Below are 9,659 nucleotides of genomic sequence, written 5' to 3'. Positions count from 1 at the left end.
ACACGGATGCAAAGAAAACAAGTCTTCACTTTCATCATTTATACTGTTAATCGTTTCTATACTTTCACGTCTACCATTTTATTCATATTCAAATTTCTATGAATGTCTATGGAAATGAATAGGTCACCAATTTTATGTATATCTATGGAAATGTTTCCTTTTCAATTAGGAAATAACTTTAATCCATGTTAACCTAAAAAGATATCACTTTTTTTTACACGGGTTATTTTTCAGTTAGGACTAAGTTTTTTTCAGTTGTAACTTATAATTATTTTTTTTATCTACATTCAGAGATTTTTTTTTACAAGAGTTGACAATTTTTATTTTTTTTTATGAATCCCGTTTTTGTTGATTGATATATGTCTATATTTTTGTACCAAGATTTGTTGCATTATTTTTTGACGATGCAAATGTTTTTATTTTTAAGTTGATCAGAATCTTTTAGTTAATATCATTGAAAAAATTAACCGATTCCTACTTTATCTAAATCAATAAACTATTATAAAACTTGAAATAGTATCCTGTAACTTTTACTGTTAATTATATGGAGTTTGGAAATAACTAAGTTTAAAAAAACATAAATATATGAAATAAAGTTATTTGTTTTTAATACTTTAGAAAAAATGTAAGAGTAATAAGTGTGTTTGTTTTTAATAATTTAAGTACTACCAGAAAAAAACACTTTATTGAATAGGAATAAAGGAGAATTACGTGACTTTTGCTCCCCAAGACGCAGAGCTTCTTTTTCTCTCCGTGACCGTGAGAGCAAGATTTTTCGTTGAAGGAATTAAGAAGCTGCGTGAAAATCTTTTCACCGTGCGTTTTGCGAATGCCATTCGGTTATGCAAAACGACACTGCAGACAGTCGAAGGACAAGGTACGTGTTAGGGTTCCTTTAGGTCTTCGCCCTCTCTCCTCACAATCGCTTCCACTGCGTACCTTCTTCCGACCCTCACTCCGGAGGCGCTCCACCACCGCTGGAAAACCTATTAGGTTTGCCTCTGCGCACGTTCCGCACGCTCTCCTTCTAGCTTCCTGCAACTCCGACGGCACCCTCCACCATCGTCCTCTAACATCATTCTTCCACCGTTGTGCTCTGGCCACACCAAACGACGCTGCCACACTGCAGAGCGGGCCGCACCACTGTCAAACGAGCGCCGCCGCATAGACCCAACCACCGTGAAACCAGACGAACCCTAATAGCAGCAGGTCCAGGTTACGTAAACTAACGAAACTGAAACCCTAAATTGAAGATTTGGGGGTTTTAGGGTTTCCTACTATAGGTTCGGACTTGTTAGCCTTTTAACATGGCGGATGGCTCTGCGGGTTTCTTCATTCCATGGACTTGTTTGATCGATCGAAAAGTCTGTCCTGATAATAAAGTATATTCCATGTCCGGTCAAAGGAAGACTTTTGCTCAGGCTTTGGGAAATACATGTGATATTCCTTTGTCCCAACTACCTACCCCTTGTATTAAGGGTGACATGATTGCTGTCCAGATTGATGAGGCAGATTACTTGGCTGGTCTTGAGGATTGCAAAACCCATCTCCATGGTCGGGTTATTCTATCTAAGGGGGATAAACCTCTCACACACCTGGATTTAACTAAAAAGTTGCAGCCGGTGTGGAAAGCTCTTGGACCATGGAAAGCAATTCCTCTTGGAAAGGGTTTCTATGAGTTTGAGTTCGCTTCTATAGAAGACATGAGATGGGCCCTCGGAATGGGTTCCCTCAAGTTATCTCCTGGTTTATTGAGATTGTTTGCCTGGACAAAAGACTTTGTCCCAGCTACCATGAAGAATACCAAAACTCAGACATGGGTTAGAATCTACCATTTGCCTTTGGAGTATTGGAAACCAAATACAATATATTCCACGTTAGAGGCCTTGGTACTCCTTTGTCTTTGGATGAGCATACTATGAGAAAGAATAGGGGTATGTTTGCTAGAGTGTTGGTGGATATTGATCTTTTGTCCCCTCTCTCCGATCAACTTTTGGTTGAACGTCCAGACTTTGCTTTTGTAGCTGGTGTGGAATATGAATGGCTCCCTCCTTTTTGCTCTCATTGTAAGATGATTGGGCACGAGCTTGCTCAGTGTCGGGCGATCCATGACCAGGGTCGTGTTCTTGGGCCTCAACATAAACCTTCTCAGAAGGCATCTTCTGATGAACGGGACCAAGGGAGGACCGTGATTCCTAAACAACGTAAAGAATATAGGAAAAAAGATCCGGAGACAAAACTCGTGGAAGGCCTCATTGATAAGTTGAAAGTTGATGAAACAGGTGGAGGGGAGGATGTTTTTGCAGATATGCCTCCTCTGGAGGATGCTTCAGATCATGATAGGTCCTCACCCAAGCAGGGGTTGTCCACTCCCACTTTGGACTCACTTGCTGTTATGCAAGCTAAGGACTCAGAGTCAAATTCAACAACTTTTATTGATGATCATCATGTGGAGGTATCTGTTCCTGTGATTGTACCATCTCCGTTGCGTACTACCTCTCCTCAGAGGGTTAAATCACATGCGGATACTAATGCTCTAGTTCCTAATGTGGAGGTCTCTGCTATTGTGATTGTACCATCTCAGTCGCCTCATCCCTCCCCTCGAAAGGCTAAATATCTTGGGGATGTTAAAGCAATATCGTTGGTCCTTCAAAATCACTTTTCTTCTCTTGATGGTTTGGAAACTACAGATGTGGGAGTTGATTCTCATATTGGAGCGTCAACTATTCCGCCTACCATTGTTGGAATTAATTCTGATCATATTGAAAATCAGGTTGTTTCAAAATTTTGGACTGACTCTAATGACATGGAGGAGGATGACAGTGATAATGGGGAGGAAACAGTTCGCACTAAAAGAAAACCAGGGAGACCACCTAAGGGGACTGGTAAATCCAGGAAAACTGCTAAGGCAGTTCTCTCTACAACGTCGCAATGAAGGTCTCTTCATTTTTTTGGAATGTAAGAGGATTGGGGAACCACAAAACTGTGGAGATGTTGCTTAGTTTACTTAACCTACATAAACCTCTCCTGGTTTTTCTTGTTGAACCCATGATGTCGTACACTAATGCTTTCGACGTCCTTTTCAAATCTGTTAATATGCATTTGGTGGCTACGTCTCCTATTGTTAATAAAGTTGCTAAGCTTTGGTGTTTGTCGGTTCCTAATCTTGTCCAAAATTTCTTGGTTAATGATCAATTTATCTCTGTAACTTGTCGTCTGCAGGATAAGAGTTTTAGCTTTGCAGGTGTTTATGGTGCTAACACATACTTGTCTAGACGATTTTTATGGAGGGATCTTAGTTTCTTCACAGGGCCTTGGTGTATTCTGAGAGATTTTAATGCTGTGCTCTCGGCGGATGATTGTAAAGGGGGGGTGGCTCCTAATCAGGTTTCTTGTAATGAATTCCTGGACTGGATTAATACTAATGATATTTCTTGTATGCCTTTTACTGGATCTTGTTATACTTGGTGTAACGGAAGGAAAGGGTTGCATAGAATTCACAGAAGACTAGATAGGGCTTTATGTAATGGAGTGTGTCTGGATGAATGAGAATCTTGTTCTTATCAGGTTCTTGTTAAAAATTGTTCTGATCATTCCCCTATTCTTGCTAGTCTTGCTAGTAATTCTTTGCGGAAGGTTAGCACTTTTCGTTTCTTTTCGATGTGGCTTCAGGACACTTCGTGTCTAAAGCTTATTCATGATTCTTGGGCTAATCAGGTTGTTGGTTGTCCTATGTTTATCTTGCAACATAAGTTAAAAAGGTTGAAACTTGAGCTCCGAGACTGGAATAAAAATTCTTTTGGTAATGTTCATAATGGAGTTCTTCTTAAGCAGGACATCCTTCTTGGTATTCAAAAAAGCTTAGAGACTGCTAGTTTGTCTGATAGTGATGGACTTCTCTGTCAAGAAAAGATTGCTAAGGAGGAGCTTGATCATGCTCTTCACTGTCAATATTTGTTTTGGAAAGAAAGAGTAGGATGTTATGGTTCAAGGATGGAGATCGAAATACTGCTTTTTTCCATGCGGTGGTCAAAAGGAGATATAATTCTAGTGGGATTCATCGTCTACGGATTGATAATGAGGTTACAGAGGATCCTAAAATCATTGAGGATCATATTTTGGACTTTTATAAAAAAATTTATGCTGAGTCTATTTCTAATGTTCTGGATACTGATAATATGGAAGATTTTATTGGCACTTATATTCCTGCGTTGGTTTCCTCTAAGGAGAATATGATGTTGATTAAGTGTCCTGATTTCTCTGAAATTAAAAATGCTGTTTTTAATCTTAACGGTAATAGTGCTCCTGGTCCTGATGGTTTTGGTGGTGTTTTCTATCATTCTTGCTGGGAAATTATTGGGACAGATGTTTGCAATGCTGTTCAACAGTTTTTTAAACAAAACTGGGTTCTCCTTGGAATGAATAGTAATGTGGTATCTCTTATTCCAAAGGTTCAGGGTGCTGATTCCATTAAAGATTACAGGCCAATTGCTGTTGCTAATTTCAAGTTTAAGATTATTTCCAAGATACTGGCGGATAGGCTTGCACTTGTGGCTGCTAGAATCATTTCTCCTAATCAATATGGATTTGTGCAGGGTAGACAGATTCAGGATTGCATTGGTATTGCTTCTGAAGCTATTAACCTTCTTTCTAAAAAGGTTAGAGGAGGTAATGTGGCTTACAAAGTTGATATTCATAAAGCTTTTGACACTCTAAGTTGGAAGTTCTTATTATTAGTTTTAAAACGCTTTGGTTTTCACCCCTCATTTGTCGGTTGGATTAGTACAATTCTCCGTTCAGCTATGCTTTCTATAAGAATAAGTGGTAGTTTGGTGGATTTTTTTCCTTGCAGTCGAGGGGTAAGACAAGGTGATCCATTGTCTCCTTTACTTTTTTGTCTTCCAGAGGAAGTTCTTAGTAGAGGTCTCTCTAAGCTTGTGGATGATAAGAAGATTTTAAATATGGCCAGTCCGCACGGTTATCTCACTCCCTCTCATATTTTGTATGCTGATGACATATTTATTTTTTGTAGGGGGGATATTAAGTCTCTTAAAAATTTGAGTTCTTTTCTTAAAACATATGGTGATTTTTCTGGTCAATATATAAATAACTCTAAAAGTAGTTTCTTCACCATGGATAATTCTCCAAGATTTGTCACCAAAATTCAAAATATTCTTTCCTGTAGTCATGGTTGTTTGCCTTTCCATTATTTAGGAGTGTCTATCTTTGTTGGTGCTCCAAAGTGTCGGTTTCTTCAACCTTTGGCTGATAAAGTTAAATTGAAGCTCGCATCTTGGAAAGGTAAATCTCTTAGCATGATGGGTCGAATTCAGCTGGTCAATACAGTGATTACTGGATCTCTAGCTTATAGTTTTAATATGTATAAGTGGCCTGTTTCACTTATTAAGCAAGTTGAGCAGTGGTGTCGGAATTTTATTTGGACTGGTGATATTCTGAAAAAAGGTATTGCTACCGTTAATTGGGGGAAAATTTGTTCACCTCTTGAGGATGGAGGCTTGAATATCATTAATCTTCATCATGAAAATAATGCATATCTTCTTAAGCTTGCTTGGAACTTTGCTTATAGCGACAAACCTTGGTCTTTACTCTTGAAAGCCAGGGTTCTTAAATCAAAATATGAATTTCGAACGGTTTATAGATCTTCCTCTCTTTGGCCTGGAATTAAGCAATTTTATTCTACCATACTTGACTATACTTATTGGACTGTTGGTACAGGTTCTTTTATTAATTTCTGGAATGATAAATGGTGCTCTACTACTTCTTTAGCAAATATTGCAGGGTTATTTAAAGGTGTTAGCATTCCGGATACAGTCTCTCAATTTTGGACAGGTTGTGATTGGAATATTCCCTTCTCTTTACAGCAGATGCCTCTTTTTTTTAATCATATCGTGATTAGAGAGGAACAGGATATTCCTAATTGGATTCTAAATGAGTCTGGTCGTTTCACTCTTAAATCGGCTAGGACTTTTTTCTTGGAACCAGGAGTTCCAGGTGGTTGGGGTAAATTCATTTGGTCTGCATCTATTCCGCCTTCCAAAACTCTAGTACTCTGGAAAAATTTTCATGGGCGACTTCCTACAGATCAACATATTCAGAATAAGGGTTTGCATATATGTTCTATGTGTTCGCTTTGTGAAAAGCAAGAGGAATCTATTCAACATCTATTTTTTGAATGTTCTAACGCATTGCATATTTGGAGTTGGGTACGACAAATTTTTCTTCCTTCTCATTTCTCTAATAAGGAGGATATACTTTCTTTTATTAAGAGTGATGGTAGTCCTCTGGTTAAATTGATTAAGCTTGCGGTGATAACCTTTTCTTTATGGATGATATGGCGTATGAGGAATTATGCTAGATTTCAGGATAAGATTGGGGTTTCTAAGGCTATTTCGATAATTAAAGATTTAACTTGTCTAGTGGGAAATTCGTCTAAAGCTTCAATGAAGAATGATATGTTGGACTTCAACGTGATTAAGTTTTTCGGTATTAAGACTCGTAGCGGTAAAGTTCTTCGTCCTCTTCCTATTAGATGGGAATTTCCTTCACCAGGCTGGGTCAAAATTAATACTGATGGGGCTGCTAGGGGGTATCCTGGTCTTGCTACTTGTGGAGGTATTTTTCGTGGGAGTATGGGAGAATTTATTGGTGCTTTTTCAGCGTTTCTTGAAGTTCAAACTGCTTTGGTTGCTGAGTTTTATGGAGTTATACATGCTATGGAGGAAACTCAAAAAATGGGACTTACTAATGTCTGGCTTGAATGTGATTCTGCCTTGGTTTGTGCTGCGTTTACTGCTAGGACTAATGTTCCGTGGATGCTTCAGAATCGATGGAATACTTGTCTTAATTTTTGTGGGACAATCAGGTTTAGGGTAACTCATATTTTTCGTGAAGGGAATGCGTGTGCTGATAAGTTGGCTAATTTATGATTTATTCATAGAGAATCTTTTCATTGGTATAATAGACTCCCTGCTAGTCTGTTCTTAGAATTCTTTATGGATAGGTATAATCTACCTATGTATCGTTTGTGTTAACATATGGGTTTTGGTCTAGTCCCCCCATATTTTTGTATTTTCTTTCTTTTTTCTTTTTTTAATAATATTTTTTCATCTGATGGCAGATGATTGTTGTTACTTGAGGTGTCAGCTTAGCTGAGATGTCAAGTTGCATAGTGATGCCTAACACAAAAACTTTATAAAAAAAAAGAATATCAAGATTAAGAGCACAAGAATATAATTGTTCCGCACTAGATCCAGTTTTAGTCTTAAACATATATAGTTTGCGAAAGTCTAGTTTAAAAATCCTTTGTTAATAGAATAAAGACAATGTTTAATCAATATCAGTTAGACATTATTCATAAAACAAATTAATGCATGAACAAAAGGGGTGTATTCCTAAATCATAGTTGGAGTGTGTTTTTTTTTTTTTTAATTTGGTATCTATTCTCCACATAACCTTCATTTGTGGTATAAAAATGAATATATACAATATGACCCATAATTAATATTTTAAATTATTCAATAATTTATAATATTATTTTGATTAGTAGTTAAAGCTTTAATAAATAAGTTAAATATTAATTTAAAAAATATTTTATAATTTCTTTTAGTAATAAAAATTATTTTAAATACTAATAATTTTTTATTTTATAAAATAATATCTAATTTAGTTAATATAATAATTAATTTATTTTTTCCAAATTAGTTGATAATAATTTTGTTATATTTGTACAAGGGTGCATTCTCCAATATTACAATTATTGATATCTTTCTAGTTAAATAACCAATAAATTAATATTTATTAACTAAAGATCAACTAAGAACTAATATATGTGAAATATAAATTCATTAATTAAACTATTACTAAAAATACTACTTTTATACTAAATTTAATCATTTTTCCATTTATGTTTATGAATATATATTTACATTTAGTTTCAAATAAAAAAGTAAAAATGGTTATTATTTGCATAAAATATATAAATATGTAAATGTGATATATAATATTTGTTTTAAAATTTTAATTAAAAAATATTTTTTACTCTTTTATAGACAATAAAAATAATAATTATTCAATATAAAAAATAATTTAAATATTAAAGTAGTCTCTCAGCCTATAATCGTTTAATAATTTGATTATAATTAACAGATTATTTAAATAAAATATTTTAACAAATTGTTGAATTTAGTAAACATTATTAATTAGTAAAAAATAATACTTTTTAAAATTTATTATTTAAATATTTGTCTACTTATCATTCCATTTTAAGACATCTCAAATATTAATATATTACTAGTTAAGTAATTAATAAATTAATGTTATTTTTTAATTATTATTTATTAATTAAAATCAATAAATAATTAATGTATCTAAACTATTCATTTAATAAGAAAAAATAATAATAATAATAATAATGTAATATTTAATTTAATAATATTAGTTTACAATCAGTTTATAATTTAATAATTATTCAATATAAAATCTAATTGATTATTTACATATTTGTCTACTTAACATTTCATTTTAATACGTCTTAAATAAAAATATATATATATATATATAAAAATATATATATATATATATATATATTTGTTGGGTCTCATGACACAACACATTGTAAAACCCCAGGAAAATCTTCGCTATCTTCCATACTTTCAAAGGTGTGCTTCTTATGAATTATGAGTCCTTTTTTCTATCATGCTATTTGTTTAGAGAGTATTCCTATTGTTAATCTTTGTTCAAGAATGTGATTCACATTATGCTCTATGAGTTAATATTTGCAACAACCACATGCTTATAATTATGAAACACGAGCACTCATACACAAAATGTTTTGTTTTGTAGGATTTAATTACCTATTTGTCATATTTTGCCGTTTTTTGTCCCTTCCAAGTTCCTACATTCTCCTTCTACCATTTTTTTTTCCTGCACTCTTGTCACTGTATAACCCTTTGGTGTATAATATTAGAGAATGAGATAATTAATGTGGATTTTTTTTTTCATTTTATTATTAACTAGATGATACTAATTATTTTTTTGTGTTACTCAGTGCTTTCTGTGTTAATGCAATGGCAGTACTACGTTCGACGGTAGTCTCATCGTTGTTCATCTTCGGAGTCCTCGCTTTTGTTGCAGGTGCGTTTTTCATATTCATAATTTTGTTCTTGCGTGGTTCTTGTTTACTATTTTTTTTGTTTTTCCAATCAACCGTCAATGAATATAGAGAAAGAAGATTTACAATAAAGATTTGAATGAAAATTTATTGTGATAGTAATGGGTTGATGCAGGTTGTGCCATGGGTGAATCTAGCAGCAAAGGAGTGAGAACAGAAGAGCAGTGCAGCAAGAACTGCATAAGTGTAAGTCAAAGTCAAACGAGTCCACTTCCGAGTGGAATTCCACAATACACAGTTGAGATCGCAAATACTTGCAGCAACTGCAAAATTTCTGGCATTCATGTGAACTGTGGCATGTTCTCTTCTGCTACTCTCATAAACCCTAAAATCTTCAGACGCCTTGCCTACTATGATTGTTTGGTTAATGATGGGAAACCCTTAAACAGTGGTGCCATTGTTTCCTTTAGATATTCTACAACCTTCCTTTATCCTCTCTCTGTTTCCTCTGTGGTCTGTGGTTGACCCT

The 9,659-nt window shown here is 34.7% G+C and overlaps 1 protein-coding gene across 1 annotated transcript; it reads left to right on the top strand.

Moving 5' to 3' along the window:
* The first annotated feature begins 8,640 nt into the window (after positions 1 to 8,640).
* On the top strand, positions 8,641 to 9,659 carry LOC137809810 (TPD1 protein homolog 1-like). Its single transcript, XM_090299436.1, has 3 exons — positions 8,641 to 8,678; positions 9,068 to 9,153; positions 9,306 to 9,659. The coding sequence occupies exons 2-3, from the start codon at positions 9,087 to 9,089 to the stop codon at positions 9,653 to 9,655; spliced, it is 417 nt and encodes a 138-aa protein (XP_090155562.1). The 5' UTR covers positions 8,641 to 8,678; positions 9,068 to 9,086; the 3' UTR covers positions 9,656 to 9,659.

This window comes from Phaseolus vulgaris, chromosome 2 (assembly GCF_051622355.1).
Source record: "Phaseolus vulgaris cultivar YP4 chromosome 2, ASM5162235v1, whole genome shotgun sequence".
Classification (NCBI taxonomy): Eukaryota; Viridiplantae; Streptophyta; class Magnoliopsida; order Fabales; family Fabaceae; genus Phaseolus; species Phaseolus vulgaris.
This window is presented reverse-complemented; position numbering and strand designations above follow the sequence as displayed.